The following is a 16,982-nucleotide window of genomic DNA, read 5'->3' on the forward strand; positions in this document are numbered from 1 at the left end:
CAGGAAAAAATCTAAGCCTTATGTTCTGTATGTAAAAATAGAGTGGTAGTGATCTTAAATCTTATTACAGAGTAGGTTGCTAAAAAATGGTATCGAGCTAAGGTTGGCTATAATTATATTATCTGGAAAGACAGTGATGAAACCATCCTTTCCCTTTCCTGAGCCACTATTAAAATGTTACCTGTGTGTAGCAGTGAAGTCTTAACTAGAATTCTGATAGCTTTAAAATGTTGATACAAGTACCTAATTAAAGAATACAGATTTTGCTAGATCTTAAAAAAAAAAACCAGCTTTTTCTCTGTAGCAGCATTTTGCAGTGTGCTGTGTTTTAATGGCTCCACTTTCCCTCTAAGTGGTGTTTTTCTGTGTATGTGGGTATTTAATGTGCATTGGCTGCTTTTTGGGAGCACTTGGAAATGAAAGGCACAATCAAAAAAAATACATCCCATCCCTGTGTTTGCCCTGAAAATAAGCTGCTTTAATCAGCTCTTGTCTAAATTTTCACATGGTTTTACAAACAGCTTTCTTTGAGGGCTTTTTAAAGCTCTGTCCACACTGGCTCTCTCTGTTGCTGTAGTAACTCATGCTGACAAGGCCAGTGCATCTTGCTTTTGGTGTTATCCACAGATATGAGGTACAGAAGGTCAAGCTGAATCCCTTGTTACATATCATGATTGAATTTGGGTATTTTTTAATCTATTCCAAATGTAATGGAGTTCAGTAATCACTGAATCTGGTAGGATAAAGAGAGTATTTTTGACCAATATTGGAAAGAAAAAATGGAAAATGCTGTAATGTTGTTTTGTTCGCAGTGCAACAGCGACCAAGAGAAGATGCATTAATGGAATTGGCAATGAATGACTATGATTTTAATTCTGGGAAGAAATTGCATCTCTTAGATTTGGAGATCCAGGAAGCATTTCTCTGTTTCATGGCTTCAATCCTAAAAGGCTACAGGTCTTATCTCAGGCCAATAACGGAGGCACCCTCTGAAACAGCCACAGATGCAAGTTCTCTCTTTGAACTGCAAGGTGAAAATTTACAGACATGTTCTATGTGTATTAATTTATAATTTTTTATTCTCTCCTATCTAAAGAATAAAAACATCTGCATGTTAGTGTTGTAAATGATGGTGGGAATGTAAGTGCAGACAAAATTGCACAGTGGTGGCAAAGATTGCAGATAGGTTTTTGCATGGTAGTGGAATCTACACTGAGTTCTGATGAGGCCTTTTCCATTCTGGGCATTCTGACAGTGCTGCTGATTGCACTTTGCAGGGTTCCTCAAAAGCAGAGATCGTTCCCATCAGAAGTTCTACACCCTGATGACCAAAACCCAGATGTTCATTCGCTTCATTGAGGAATGTTCTTTTGTCAGTGACAAGGATGCCAGCCTTGCCTTCTTTGATGACTGTGTGGATAAAGTAAGCAAGTCTTGGTGTGCATACACTGTTTAACTTTTGCTGTTGTCTACCTTATCTGATAAAGTACAGCCAGAATGTATTTGAAGTGCAGGTTTGTTTTTTCTTTTTCTTTCTTTTCCTATTTTCTCATCATTGCAGCCTTCCTTTTTCCTTGTTCTGTTGGGCTTTATTCTATTTTTTGCTTCAAATTCTTGAATGTGAATAAAATACTACGAGAACAAGTTAGAGGTGCTAATTTTCACATGTATGTAAACTGAAATACTGGCTTATTGTAAGAAATGCAAGAAGGAGGACTGAACTGAAATCCAGAATCTTATATCCCTATTTTTATGAATATTATAAGAAATTCCACACCTAACTGTCATTTTATTGGCTACCTGTACCACTCTATTCTGGGACACTGCTGTTGAAGCAGTGTGCAGTTGTCTGGGATTTCCTGGAAAGTAGGTCACCTGCTGTTTGTTCCATGGGAATTAATACTGAAGGCTGATAACTGCTATAACTGCTATAACTGTCCCAATTTGTGGCTGTTTTTTCCATGAAAGTGCAGAAGAGCTAAAAAGAGTTGTTTTGAAAAGAAGTCTGAAAACAGTAAAGTTTGAGAGAAATATAAAAGCACAGTATACTGGTATTTAATGCTCTTTATAGCTTTTGCTAGTCTTAATATTTTAGTAGTAGCAGATTTCAAAACTCTGTTCCCCAGTTCTTATAGCATGACTTGCAGGTATTCATATGTTGTAAACTGAATGAATTATGAACATTTCTGTAAATGTTGAATCAATTATCCTATAGGTTTGTTGGAAACCTTTCAGCATGTAGTGCTTGCTTTGCCATGTGCCAGTCTGTGCATGAAACAGGAGCTCTCCTAGACAGAAATAGACCCCAGTGACTGAACTGCTGAGCAGCACTTGATTTCCATTGTGCTGCAGTTTAGTTCTCTGGCCAATGTTAAATATGATGTTTATTCAGAATGCAATGACTGTGTGTCAAATTCTATCTGTTGCATTTCATTTTATAGAGTGGTTTATGAGGGTGCTGAAGTTGATGCTCTCAGCTAAAGTTATCTTGTCTGGGAACTCAAACATTTCTTTCATAAAAGTCTTGCTTAGGTTGCTGATGTCACTGTGAGACTGCACATAATCTGTGGAGCTGTTGGAGCTTTCACCTTTTAGAAAAGGTTAAGTAGCCATTTATACAGCTGAAACAGAGACTTGTCTGTTCTAGTGCCAGGTATTTTGCTGCTTGATGCCCTGGACAGCTTCTTTCCACTCTAAAAAAAATGCTCATGACAGTGCAGTGAGAATAAATTTTCCAGAATGCATTTAGACTTCTCCAGCTTCATTCCTGGCAGGGAGGATCTCATTCATGTTTAATAATAGCTGCTTCTGTGCCAAGGATAGCAGGGGGGAAACTGAGGCATTGCTGTGCTTCTAGGATTTGCCATGGCTTTAGAATTGCCTGTGAAACTGAATATTCATTGACATGAAGGAGCAGGTTTTCTTTGAACAATGATATATTTGCCTCATCTTCTCTTTCCTGCTTCTCCTCCCTGATTTCTCTTCAGTTCTGATACTGTTCTTACTGGTAACATACACAGTCAAAATATTGAAGTATACCAAGGACTGCTGTACCAACTAGAGCTTTAGCCAAGACCAGATATCAAAATTGAATTGTTCCAATAAAGCAAATATTTATATTTTAATCTTTTATTAGGTGAACCAGTACCTGACAGGGTATGTGTGAAAGAGTGATGTCATGAGTTGAAAGGTGATATGGTGCTTTCTTATGGGTAGTTACAGACCACTGGCTTGAGACAAATTTTATGTACTGTGAAATTAGTTATCTATAAAATATCAACTAAGCCCTACCTTGAATAATTTGTAAGAATAGTTTAATCTGAAGAGTAGTCTCTTCTATGTTATTTGGTCCTAGACAGCAGTAGCAGATTGTAATTGATTGCCCATTTTGTCAGCTGAAAAATACAGTGTAATTGTCTCACAAGTTTTCATTTTTCCAGGAATTCAAAAATTACCTCAATTCAACACACATTTAAGCTACTGGCTTTATTATATTTCATTGGTAAAACTTGTAGCTGTGGGGTTTTTACATCCTTGGAAGTATTTAAATTGCAAGTGAGGTTTCGTTTACTGCTGCTTCTCAGGAGCCATATGTTCTTGCTACTTGGCTGGTTCAATTTGCTAATGCTTTCCATCTGTCTCATGCAGCAAAATGTGTAATTAAGGACACCTCTTTGTATGTTTATCAAACTTTAAATATTCAAGAATTTTACTGAAGCTACTTGATATATTTGCACCTCACTGGAGGGAGAGAAATGTGGAAAATGTTTCTTTTTATACATTAACTCCCTGTTGCCACTCTTAAGGCATAAAAAACATGCGTTCTTGGGTTCCACAGGTTGCTTATTCATTTCTTTGAAGCAGTCTACCATTTGGCTGTCATTTGGTTGCCATTTAAACCATTTAAGTAATTTAAATTAGAAAAACAAGGCTATGCCTGTCCCCCTTTAACTTCAGTAAGGTCACACGTTTATATTCCGTTCTCTTGGAGTGCATGTGCATTTCTGCAGCCTCTGCAAACTGTCAAGATTAACTGCTGTGTAAGTGACTGCAATTGCTGGGTGATGCTGGTAACACCTTCTGTATGCATCAGACAATTTGATAAAGCTTGGTATTGTTTTCAGTGGTTAAAAGAGGGGGGAAATAGCTCTTATTTTTATATTTAGAAGTAAATTTCAAGTTACTGCTGCAGTTATAAACACAGTTCTAGAAATGGTTGTGTTCAGAAGGATCAATCTCTTTGTATTACTTATAATATTTACCTGAAAACATACAATTCAGACTATACCACTAGACATTGATTATTGGGTTGGGGTAAAGTTAACAAAACCAGTGCAATACTTATTATTGTCATGATAACTTTGCAAGGTGTCCTTGCTTTTAAGATGCTGCTCTTTGATGCTGATATATTCTTTGTCCTGTGATCATAGAGCTGTTAAAGGCAGAAAATACTATACCCCTGGTAACTACTTTTTCTTTTAACTTCTTTCTTCAGGTAGATATGGACAAAACTGGGGAAACACGACTTATAGAGCTGGATGAGTCCTACAAGAGCGAGCACACAGTTTTCATAACACCACCTGAGATCCCTCATCTGCCAAATGGGGAAGAGCACCCTCTACAATACAGGTAGCCTAAGGACACAGCAGAATGCCAGCCAAAATCCTAACAGCTGCCCTTGGAGAGTTTAATTTCTAGGTTCTTGTGAGAGTCAGGAAGTACAGGTTTTTCCTCTCCCTTTATGTTGCTCAAGTAAAATGTGTGTGTAAAATGGCTGGTGTGCTAGCCGTTTTGAAGTTTTAATTTTGTGTGTGTACACACAGAAGCAATAATACTTAGTAAAGCTGGCAGTAATCACATTACATTGTGATGGCTGCTGACACTTTTTAAGCCTAAAGTTGAAATTAACGGACCCAGTCTATTGTCCTGCTGCTATTACTGATAATGATACAAACTGCAGATACTCTTTGGAAAGAGAGTATAGTCAAAGAATCACTGAAAACTAGTGTTACTAATTCAGTAATTGTGTCAGATGAGTTTAATTTTTCATTAATTCTGAGAAATATTTTTATGTCTCATCTGATTTAATCTTTTTGATAGTTTGATACTGTTCCTATTGATTTTCATAAACGTCAGTCATGTGATGCTCACTGGGGACTAAGCCACACAGATTATTTTCTTTTATTAACTAGAATCAATACTAATGCATTTGACACATTAATTAAAGAAAATGCTATGACAGCAAATACATTTATCAGTTCAAGTTGCTTACATTGAATAACAGGTTAAGAGACTGTTAGTGCAGGCATATGAAACCATGCTGAGGGATTAGTGAACCACTTTGTCAGTGGTGCCTTTAAAGATTTACTTTTGTGTTTATTTCCTGGGAAGCTTCTGATGCAAGTGTGTAGTTGATTTCCTTTGCTATTATGTGATGTGTTTACTTTGGAGCTGACTTACCAGAATTGACACATTTCTCTTACAGCTATAATGGATTTCCAGTATTAAAACTAGAATTGTTTGAACGACCTGAAGGATTTCTCACAGCACCAAATAACAAACTGTCCTCAAAAGCCAGTAGCCCCAACAGCCCATCACCAATGTTCAGGAGAACTAAACAGGTACTTGCAGGTATTCTTGGAGTGTGAGGTGTTTTGAAAGGGGACAGCTTGAGTTTGGTATCTCTGCTCTTATATTCCTTCCCACTTTATTGTATTGTTAATATTACTGTTGCAGTTTCCATAGATATAATGGTACATGTTCAGTTTTTAACATGTAGGTTTGTGTCATGTAGATGTAAACACACACAAATAATGTCTGGTTTTTTTTCTAGGAAATTAAATCTGCCCACAAAATTGCTAAGAAGTACTCCTCCATCCCCCAGATGTGGTCCAGGTGTTTGCTCCGTCACTGCTATGGCCTGTGGTTCATCTGTCTCCCTGCCTATGTGAAAGTCTGTCACTCCAAAGTCAGAGCTCTGAGAACTGCCTATGATGTGCTACAGAAAATGCACACCAAAAAAATAGATCCACCTGATGAGGTAAAATAGCCCCCAATTCCAGGAGGAGCCCGTGGGTGTGAGGGTGGAACAGGTGTTTGGAGCCCAGGGCTCACTGCTCTGTGTTTGCAGGTGTGCTACAGAGTCCTCATGCAGCTGTGTGGGCAGTATGGGCAGCCTGTGCTGGCAGTCAGGGTGCTCTTTGAAATGCAGAAGGCTGGCATTGACCCCAATGCCATCACCTATGGCTACTACAACAAGGTGAGTGTGTTTTAAAGAGGATGGGGGGGGACAAAAATGCATTTTTATCCAGGCAAATAGAAGAGAGAAAAACAACAGAGCAGTTCAAGTGTGATTCTGTCATTTCTAGTGAGTGGAAGAAATACAAAACATTTAGTGGGTTTTGGTTTTGTAGGCTTAGAAATCAACTGTATTATTGCCAATGTTACTCAGTTTGAAATTTCAGTTAATGTTTTCACACCTGACTCTTCCTGAAGATGACTACTTGATTTTGATATTTCCAAAATAGGCTGTTTTGGAAAGCACCTGGCCTTCAAGCAATCGAGGTGGCTATTTCCTCTGGATGAAAATAAGAAATGTTGTCTTAGGAATAGCACAGTTCAAAAAAGCATTGAAAAAGCTACCAGCAAGCACTGCACATACATCTGTTCCTGGTAGAGTATTCACATGCTTCTATTTTTTTATTTTCATACTGATGAGAAAATTATTTCAAAAATCTTTCTTTTGATAGCTTGATAAAACTGGTGTTGGGGAAAAAGCAATAGTTCTGTATAATTTTTAAAAAACAATCTCTTCTTATTGCCTTTGAAATTCAACCTGAGATCTGAATATTTGCTATTCATTTATTGTATCAGCCATTCACGAGACAAATGGAGACCAAATATGAACCTGAAATTTGTAGTTCATCCCATAATCAGTCTTGTAACTGGCAGAAACTTCTGTCCAGCCTTGCCTTTTTAGTAAAGACTTACCTAATGTGAACATCAAATGGTTCTATGGCCATGCCTGTAATTTATATTTTTTAAAGGTACTGCTTTCCATGGTATTTATAACTTCTTGGTAGTAAAGCATGATAGTAAGTTGTAAAGTAGTAGCAATGTAGTTAGTTGAGTTCAAGTTGACCTTTACAGCATACTTTCATAAATATATGTGGGTCATCTGACTCATCTTTCAAAGTCCTTCCAACCAGGGCTGTTCCATGGCTCCAAATGTGTACCAATAAATCTTTGCCCTGACAACCAGAACAGATATGATACCTTATGGCTAGATTATTTCTCCTGGACCCCAGAGACTTCAGTCCTACTTCTGGCTCTATCATTAACGTTATGGATGACCTTGAACAATTTTGCTTGATTTCTGCCTGTTCTTCATGAAGCTGAACTTCCTGATAAACTACTTTATTGAAAGCCAGCCATGCAAAGCACTGTACAAGAGCTTAGCAATGTTGGTTGCAACTCAGACCTTGTAATCAAAGGAGCTGTAAATAGTCCTTAATGAAATAACTGTCACTTATATAATTAATATTATTTGCTTTTGACATCATCTGATTTTTGAAGATTTTGCCTGAAATCTCATAGCTAGAATGTGTGCGGCTCCTCAGGAAATCAAAAAAACACTCCCATAAATTCCAAAATCTTTTCTTATCTTTACCATAGCAACAAGGTTTTTACCCACTCTGTAGACATTCAGTGCAGCATCTTTAGGGAAAAGAGGGAAAGAAGCTTTCAGCCATGGTGGATCTCTTGATCCTTGATAGATGTTTAGTGATACCTCCTAAACTGCATGAGAGTAACCCTGGTTGCTGTGGCACTGCTGGGGATTTCAAGTTCACCTGGATAAAGGACATGGAATGTGGGACTTGAAGAGCTTCCTTAGTATTTGTAATGAACAGAGATTTTCTGATCTGCTTTGTTAAATTGCTTTATAACAACCTGGAGGATGAACCACCATGTTAGTGTTAAATAAATTCTTGACATCAACCAGTCAGACTAAATTAATTGTACATGTGTTTTTGCTTAAGAATGACCAGATAAGTGGCTTGAATGTTTGCAGGGCTTTTTTGTGGGTGATGTTGGTTTTTATTTTAATCTTATTTTGCAGACAAACTCATGCTTGCTACAGTGCTGTTTCAATTTTTTTACTTTCCAGAGTAAAGCCACGAAAATCACATGCATTAACTCTGAGAAATATATTGCACTCAAATGAAACCATGTGTAGATGGTTCTTAGAGCTCTTGAAAAGATGTGACATTTTGATCAACTAACCAGGCAGCAGAATTCAAGTCAAACAGTGCTTTAGTTCAGTATTTAAAAAGAAATATTGCACATTACCTTTTTAATTTCATCCTCTAAAGCATCACTTCAATGTTTATACTATAATAAGCCAATCCTTTTTCTCTTTTTCTTGGTGGTAAAATGTTCACTGTTAATTGGAATGTTCTTGATAAGAGGCCTTTGAATTACTGTTGATATTCAATTTATTCCCCTGAACAACGTCACACTATTAAATACCATAATTGTCTTTATTCTGATGTTGCCCTGCAATGACAGGGGGACTTTCAGACACTGGCAATAACACATCACTCAAAGAAGAAGCCAAGCAAGGGAAAACTTGTCTTCAAGACATCCAAGAACAAAAGGAGGACAAGAGAGAGAGTGACTCCAGTTCTCGTATGTATCTTGTGAATACAGATATCTGGTTCATTGGGGATAAATAGGGATTTCAGCAAAAGCTAACTGGGACAGCTGATTTCTCACTGTGACTGTGTGTGATAATGCCAGTTTATGCCACTGCCTAAAGTTCTTTCTCTAAATGCAATTTTCTGGATGTCTAATGGTTTAACTTTGAAAATTACAGTTCTTTTTTCTCTCCTGTTTCAAATAAGTGATAATGGTAGCATAAAGGCTTAATGATAATTATAGCCTAATGTTTTTGTCTTTTAAAAAAGTGAATTTGCCTTATAGGCATAATCTACAGAAAAGCCTTTTCTAGCAGTCTGGTTTCTTTATAAATCCTGTAAGATGAGAACAGCTGAAATTTTGCAAGTCTGAGAGGTCTAAATTACCCAGGTCCTTGGAATTCTCAAAGTTTGGGAGATACATCAGAAGAAGGCTTTTTTTTCTTCAAGTTTTGCATCTGCTGCTCTTGATACCCTCAACTGCAGTTGAGCAGCATCGATTTCATGCAAGAACATAGAAGTTCAGATTGTGTAGCAGAAATGTCTAAGTACTCCAGATTCCCATGTATATTCATGGAAAATACTGTAATTAGTAAGCATTCTCCTAGTAATATAGTTGTTTAAATTTTTCAGTGTGCTTTCCCCTACTATTTGAATTAACTATCCCTTTGCCAAGTGATGTAAAAGTCTGAAAAGTAGGAATTAGAAAAATTGCTTCAGTGTTTTCACCACAGTCTTCCTTCTAGCAGCAGTATTTTTTTCGTCAATATGCTTGAAAAGTTCTCTCACCCATGATCATAAGAACATATATACATAAGATTACAGACAAGTTATTCAGGTTTAATAAAACTTTTGAGGATGCAGAAAATGTGAAATCTGCCTAATTTATTACATTTGGCCATAATTAGAACATCTGTGGTTCTCTGTAATAATATGATGTGCTAAAACATTTTGCACTTTTGAAAACAACTTGATAATATTAAAGTTACCTGAAATCCCTTAGGAAAATAATTCTCTATTTTGGGTAGTCACCTGTGACAGAATTTTTGTTTCATATCTAAAAGAGGTGAATATGAACAGTCACATTTGCTTAATTTCTCCTGGGCAGTCCTGGGGAAGATGAGATTTGTGTGAAGCTGAGCTCTTGCAAAGGCAGGAGAAAATACTCCTATACCTCTTCTATGCAAGTGAACAAGGGTGGTCTTAATCTCTGAAACCACCACAAATTTTAGAATGATTTTTGGGCTCTTTGTAGAGAAACTGATGAAACTTCCAGTTACAAAAGTAATGCTGGGAGTTAAATATTGATAGTGAAAACCTGTGCCCAAGCAGGTGTCAGCCTGTGCATCATGGGATGGATAAACCATCCCTCTTATTGGAGGTGTCCAATAGGAAATGGGAACTTGAGATTGTAGTGGAGTCCCTTTGATTCTATAAAACTGTAATTCTGTATTTTTCTGTCTGCAGTATCTGAAGTGGAGAGCACTAAAGGCAGTGGGGATTGCCTGCCTAAACTGAATTACCAGAACTGCAGCAATGACAAAGGCACTTCCAGCATCGTGCGGCTCAACGGCACTGTTGACAATACTGTGGCAGAACGGAGCAGGGGTGAGTGCAGGGAAAATATTTAGATTCTTGTGCAGTTTTTTTATATATATAGTTACTATTGAGCTCTAAGTAGTGTTCCTGAGCGCTGAATACCGTAAGTTTAGTTATCCACTAAACTTACAGTATTTTATTGATGTAACAGCAGTGGCTGATGAAATCTGGAGGAGGGAATTTAGGTTGGAGTCAGCATGTGCTGTGTCAGGAAGATGCATGTGAATATTCTGCATTTCCAGAATTTTTTCTTGTTTGCTCTAATGTTTTTTTGGCAGTAGTTAACATCTGCTTACAAAACACCAAAGTCTTGGGTTTTTTCTTATAATCTCCAGCAACTAACTAATTCCTTCAGGATGGACAAGGCATTTTTGTGCAGTACAATTTAGAGAAGCTTTCAATAATTTTCACAAGTCTTTAGTAATGTCAGATGTGGTTATTATAATACTGTCAGCTATGCCTGAAATATTGTGATATACTTTAAAGACTCCATCTTTATGCTCTGGCAAAACAATGGAGATTTCTCTGACAATAATTCCTCTCCTTGGCTCTATTTCTAAATCATTAATTTAGAAAGTGATGCTTTTTTGCAATTTCCTGGATATCTGTGCTATCCTTAGCTTTCAAATCTTGTAGAAAGGTCTCCAAAAGAGGAAAGTAGATACAGCTGAGACTTTTCTTGATGGTGTCTCTCAAAGTGCTCTTGAGCTGTATGATTTTGCTCCCTTTTAAGTGTTTTATTGTCTGTCCCTTCCTAGAAGTTACAACCATGGTCAGCTCAATGTTTCAGCCACTAAAACACAGTGAATTCCATCTCTGTGTTGTAAAATGTTTGAAAGATGAGACAAATTTGCATTCTTTTGTACTTTGGTTTAATTTGTTTTGCTTAGCAACAAATAAAGCACCCTGTTGCATCTGTTTTTCAGAGAGTTCTGTAGGGTTGCTGTTTACTTCATCTTTTGAGGATGCCAGTGAAGCAGAAGTTATAAAAAATAAATCCTTGAGAAGGAGACATAAAAGTGCAGTAGAAGCTGACTTAAGGGAAATTCCGTGGGAAAGCAGGAACAGGAACCTGAGTGGAGATGGCTTAGTGGGACTCATGATGAACAGAATCAACCAGGAAGCAAACCCTGGAGAAATGGTTGAAAAACTGGGAGCTGATGCCAAAATTCTATCTAGTGCATTACAGAAAAGCATAAGGCCAAAAACTCTTAATATTAGGAGTTCCTCTTTAGAATCTAAGAGAGAAAGCCTGGAAAAGGAATCCAGTGATGAAGATGCAGCCTTTGATGGCAGTTTTACAGATAAAACAGAGTCTCCTGTTATCTTTGATTTGGAAGACCTGGATGCAGAACCTGAAACACCTACAGCAGTGAAAACTTCCAGTGACAAATCTAGGAGGTTGCAAAGAAAGAGCAGCTTTCCAGTAAAGCCAGTTGAAAAGACAGATGTTGAAACTGGATTTGATCCATTGTCTCTGCTGGTTGCTGAGACAGAGCAGCAGGAAGAGGAGGATGATGACAGAAGTGTTTCTACTCCATCTGCAAGAAGAGATTTAGCTGAAGAAATAGTCATGTACATGAACAATATGAGCAGCCCTCTGTCCAGTCGTGCCCCAAGCATTGAGTTGCAAAAACCCTATGATGATAGAAATGCTAATAAAAGGAGCCCAACCATTATCCAGCCTTGTAGGAGGTCCAGCCTTCCCCCAAACTCCCCAAGGCCACCCAGTCTTACCAAATCCAAGAGTTACCATGCAAAAAATGAAGAAAGGCCAAGAGATAGGCTTTGGTCTTCCCCAGCTTACTCCCCAAACAGTCCAGCCAAGGAGCAGGATACAAGCAGTGCATTAACACTTGTGTCATCACCATCCTTCAACTTGGACACTCTGTTAACTCCCAAGTTTGATGTTCTGAAAAGCAGCATGTTCTCTGCTGGAAAAGGGGTTGCAGAGAAAGCAAGCAAGTGGTACTCCAAATTTGCAATGTATGCTGCATCTGCAAAGGTAAATGTTTATTAAGAGCCTATAAATTAAGGAAGAAGTTTTGTAACTAAACCTTTGTAAAGGTTTAGTTACTGACTCATGTGATGAATCCCTTGAATGACCTGTGTCATTGTAGACTGTGTACATTAAGTTGTTTTAATCATGTTTGGTTTACCAGGACCTTAATTTTATTGTCTAGCTTGGATTTTGAGTTCATTTAATGGAAGAATATAAGTATACCATAGTGTGTTGACAGAATAAGGACTTCTCTGGCTTCACTTTTCAACCTAAAGAAAAAACATTTAAATAAGCAAATACTGTTTTAAAGTCTTTATTGGCTTTTTTAGTAAGGGGAAATCTGCTTGTATTGGTTGCCAAAGTAATTTAATGCTAGTTTTGATCTGATGTCATTTATTAGAATGTTCTTTGCTACCAATTCAAATCAAAACTCCTTTTGTTCCCAGTCCTTGGGAATGAAGAGAGACACTTGCTTTGTCTATCCTAATGTATTCCTACAGCTGCTGATAATTCTTGTAGCAATGGGGTGAAAAAGTTACAGAATTAAAATGGATATGTTTTCACTTCATTATTTTTATTAGAAGGATCTTTAAAAAAGATTCCTGGTGTAGCTGTTTAACCCAGAGTGGAACTTGCCTTGTCTTGATTCAGTTCTGAATACAAGTCTGTGATTTTCCAAGGAGGGAGGGTCATGCCTTGAATTTACTGTGACAAAGAAGGCTGCCACGTTTTCTTTGGAAATATTTTTAATTTCCTTAAATTTTCTCACTGGAATTTGTTTTCTTCTCTCAGGATCAAAATTCAGATCGAGCAAGTGTTTCATCTCTTGGAGCTCTGGACTCAGAATCTACTTCTCTCACTGATGAAGATGTCTGCAATGATTTTGAAAGTGCTTCTCCTCAGGAGAACACCACATCAGAAATTAAGGGAATTAGCCTCAGCAAGACAAGCCTGGAAAGCTCAGCTTCCCATGATGGCTCAGCTAAACAATTTGACCAGTGTGGTAAGAGACAACTTGTGTCTTGCATTGATCAATCTGCACGAAAACATTCCAGTTTTAAAAGTTGTTCTTTCTCAGTTTAAATCATCCTAGTCATTAGTCCTTTTTGTGGAAGAAGTAAATTTTTCTTTTACTACCTGAAAACCCTTACTCAAATAGGAAACCCTGTAGATTCTTGATCATTCATGTGAACACCTTATTTGCATAAGCTGTACAGCTCCAGAAAACATCTATAAAAACATTCTAATGGTAACTTTATTGGTCTGGTTCTATTTTCTAAAAGTAGTAATTTTTTTTTTCAAATTTTATAATTTTATACATCCACTGTTGAAGCTGATTATCAGACAGACTTTGTAGATTTTTTCCTAATCTGTGGTGGATAATTGGTCATGACTGTTTTATCAGTTTTGTGGGGTACAAACAGCACCTCTTGTCCTTCCCTAGTTTTTGTCCACACAGAAAGTGTGGCTATGAATTACTTAAAATTTGTTTCCAAGCTACCAACTGTTGCTAACAAAAAGTGAACATATGGAAATTGTTTGTTGGTAGCTTTTATTTTTGCATTGGTTGGTGCTGGGCAGATGGCAGCCTCACACTCCACAGTTCTGTACCAGTGTATCCCATTTGTTGCATCTTCCATCACACATTTTATTATTATAACTGCAGTATTGTTTGAGCAGAAAAACAGGGTGCTAAAAATGTATTTTCTGAATAACTAATACTTTGGGTTTCTTCTGTTAACAGGTTCTCTTTCCAAGTTCCCTTTACCTGACAAATCAGAGTTGGTATCTTCCTGCAGCACAAGCAGTACCAGTGTGTTCCAGAACTATGCCATGGAGGTACAGGACAATTTACTAACTTTAATTGATGGACTAGGAGCATATGTCTTTAAACATGAATATTATCTGTATCTCTGGTAAAGTTTAAAGCTTAAAACTAATACACTGAAAGACAGATGGATATTTCTGTCATAAACTAGATTTAATTTCAGATCCTGCTCTAGAAAGGCCTTTATTTCAGTCACATCTTTTGCTTTTCAAAGCTTCAGTTCTCAAGAGTTTGCTATTGGGTGCAATTGAATTCAAGCATGCAAATCCCTTGTGGAGATAAATTTGTTTAAAGTGAAAATACCAAGTCTTAAGCAGCATTGTATTTTTAAAAATACAGGAGAGAGAACTAGCTATTTCTTGGCGTAACTTCTAGTAAGATCACTTTTCTTTTCTCTGTTGGGCTGGTTTGGGTGGCTCTTCATTATTTTCTTTTCCTTTTTTTTTACTCCAACACTGGATTTAGGTTAATGACTGTTCATTTGCATCTTTTTCTTCCCATTTCTATAATAGTGACAATCACAACAGAAGTGTGTTTCAATTTTAATCATAATTTTTGTAGCTGCATAAATATTCTTGTACTTCTATGCTTGCAGATTTACAAAGAATGTGTTATTGTTAATAGAAATATTAATAAATAACTGGCTGGTTTTAATCTGAGAAGCAGTAAGAGAATGAACTTGTATGCAAGTGGGGAGGAATAATCATCAAAGGGCAAAGATTTTTGGCTGCAGTTTTGAGTGCTTTGTGACAGAAGAGTGGCTTTGAGAACATGTGCTAGTGGATTCTGTTCCTGCCCTTTGCAGGTCCTCATCTCGAGCTGTTCTCGATGTCGGACATGTGACTGTCTGGTTCATGATGAAGAAATCATGGCAGGCTGGACAGCAGATGATTCAAATCTCAACACCACCTGTCCCTTCTGTGGCAATTTATTTCTGCCTTTTTTAAGCATAGAAATCCGAGATCTTCGGCGGCCTGGACGGTAATAACATTTGAATTTTCCTCCATTTTGAATGCCCATCACTGGGATGTGGTTTTTCTTTGGGGTTTTGGGGGGCTTTTTTGCATAATATTAAGCTTTTGCTTTCCCTGCAGGTATTTCCTGAAGTCCAGCCCTTCTACAGAAAATATGCAGTTCCCATCCCTTTTTTCTAATCAGAGCGGCAAGTCCTGTAACACCCCAGCCACTGTTGGCCTCACTACATCCCTCATGTCTGTCCAAGAGGATATCAATTCAAATAGGTAAATGTGCATTACCTGCCTAGAAGATCCTCAGCTTCTCTGTGGAAATGCATGTATTTTAATCAACTGAAATAAATTTGTATTATATTCTTTGGCAAGATTGATTTGAAAGAGGATCTCTCTCTGTCTCTCCCTTATCTCTCAGCTGGCCACATCATGCTTTCTCTGCCTGATATGCATCATTTCATCCCTAATATAAAAATTCATGTTGGCATTTGTAATTTTGCAAGTTTTATGAACTCTTTTGAGGATGATTGTGTTCATCATTGGTGCAAGGGGGAATAAAACTTGTACTACAACATGAATGAGTGTGATGGCTGACAAGGCAGAATTCAAACTGTCAGGTCCATTATTTCTAGTTTATTTCTGTCTATCTGCGTACATGTTTGAGCACTCAGAGTAAAACAAAAAATTGAGATGCTTTTTTCTTTTTTTCCTCACCTCTAGCAAATCTAAGCAGCATGACAATGTTTATGCCAGAAGTATCCAGATCCCCTCAGGAAGAAGACAAAATACCTCTGGGTCAGAATGTACAAGTCACCCTGTAGCAAGGAGTATCAGTACTTTTGGTCCTTTGGAAGAAGATGAGAAGGAAAACCAGAAGATGAGCCATATCATTCCTACTGGTAGCCTGCCTGCTACTTTGCAAGGACCAACAGTGTGTAGTTTTTCTACCTTAAGTCTTTTTATCATGTTTGCCATAGATTAGAGACATGTGTAACAGCAGTAACCAGAACAAAATCAACCTTCCTAAATTACAGTAAATACTAGGTTGTATTTTTTTTAACTAATGCTACTTGTAGCTTTTTTTTGTTGCTGTGCCTCATAGGGAGCAAAGGCATTTACAAGACTTTTTATAAAGACAGTTACATTCCAACTAATGGCATTTTTCTTTCTTACTGCAGGATTCCTTGGGCCTGGAATGGCGCTTGCCTAGTCCTGATCCTATAACAGTTCCTTACCTCAGTCCTCTTGTGGTATGGAAAGAGCTTGAAAGCTTACTTGAAAATGAAGGGGATCATGCAATAACGGTGGCAGACTTTGTAGATCACCATCCCATTGTGTTCTGGAATTTGGTGTGGTATTTCAGGCGCTTGGACTTGCCCAGCAACCTACCAGGATTAATACTTTCTTCTGAGCACTGCAATAAGAACTCCAAGGTATGGAATCAGATAGAAAACACTGACATGTGAGAAATGGTTGTTTTCCCATATAGGAAATCATTAGATAATTTAGTAAGTCTTATAAATGTGTCTTGCAATGTGCTGGGCCCAGTCCTGAATTGGTAGAAAATGTGTCAGCTGAAGGAAAATATTCAAAACTCTACAACTTGGGCTCAGCAGTACTTTTAGGGGCTCTTATTTTTCACACTGTCATTTGTGAGCCTCAGTTTCAAAGATAAGTTTCTAGTGAGTTTTGTTGCTGTTTGAGTAGCTAAGCAGTAGAAGGAGGAAGTTTAGATTTTAGAACTGCAGAAAATAGGCAAAAATATTCATCTATTGTGTCACTGACAATCCTATTCAGATTTAGCTTTCTCTCATTCATAGCAGCTTTTTACCATGAGCATGCCTACAGATGTGAAGATACATGTTAAATACAGAACTCCTTTGTCATGA

At 37.5% G+C, this 16,982-nt stretch overlaps 1 protein-coding gene across 7 annotated transcripts in view; it reads left to right on the plus strand.

Annotated features, from left to right (window-relative positions):
- Positions 1-16,982, plus strand: part of DENND4A (DENN domain containing 4A) — a 48,829-nt gene that overhangs the window by 25,988 nt on the left and 5,859 nt on the right. For all 7 annotated transcript variants that reach the window (XM_085070274.1, XM_085070275.1, XM_085070276.1 and 4 more), the window contains 16 exons: positions 813-1,031; positions 1,278-1,423; positions 4,496-4,629; positions 5,486-5,621; positions 5,834-6,040; positions 6,131-6,259; positions 6,528-6,672; positions 8,569-8,688; positions 10,164-10,304; positions 11,222-12,300; positions 13,090-13,300; positions 14,042-14,136; positions 14,931-15,106; positions 15,220-15,366; positions 15,814-16,024; positions 16,272-16,526. In XM_085070274.1, coding sequence (XP_084926400.1) covers positions 813-1,031; positions 1,278-1,423; positions 4,496-4,629; positions 5,486-5,621; positions 5,834-6,040; positions 6,131-6,259; positions 6,528-6,672; positions 8,569-8,688; positions 10,164-10,304; positions 11,222-12,300; positions 13,090-13,300; positions 14,042-14,136; positions 14,931-15,106; positions 15,220-15,366; positions 15,814-16,024; positions 16,272-16,526 — 3,551 coding nt within the window. The remainder of the gene's footprint in view (positions 1-812; positions 1,032-1,277; positions 1,424-4,495; positions 4,630-5,485; positions 5,622-5,833; positions 6,041-6,130; positions 6,260-6,527; positions 6,673-8,568; positions 8,689-10,163; positions 10,305-11,221; positions 12,301-13,089; positions 13,301-14,041; positions 14,137-14,930; positions 15,107-15,219; positions 15,367-15,813; positions 16,025-16,271; positions 16,527-16,982) is intronic.

This window comes from Lichenostomus cassidix, chromosome 10 (genome assembly GCF_008360975.1).
Source record: "Lichenostomus cassidix isolate B80296 chromosome 10, HeHo_3.0, whole genome shotgun sequence".
NCBI lineage: Eukaryota > Metazoa > Chordata > Aves > Passeriformes > Meliphagidae > Lichenostomus > Lichenostomus cassidix.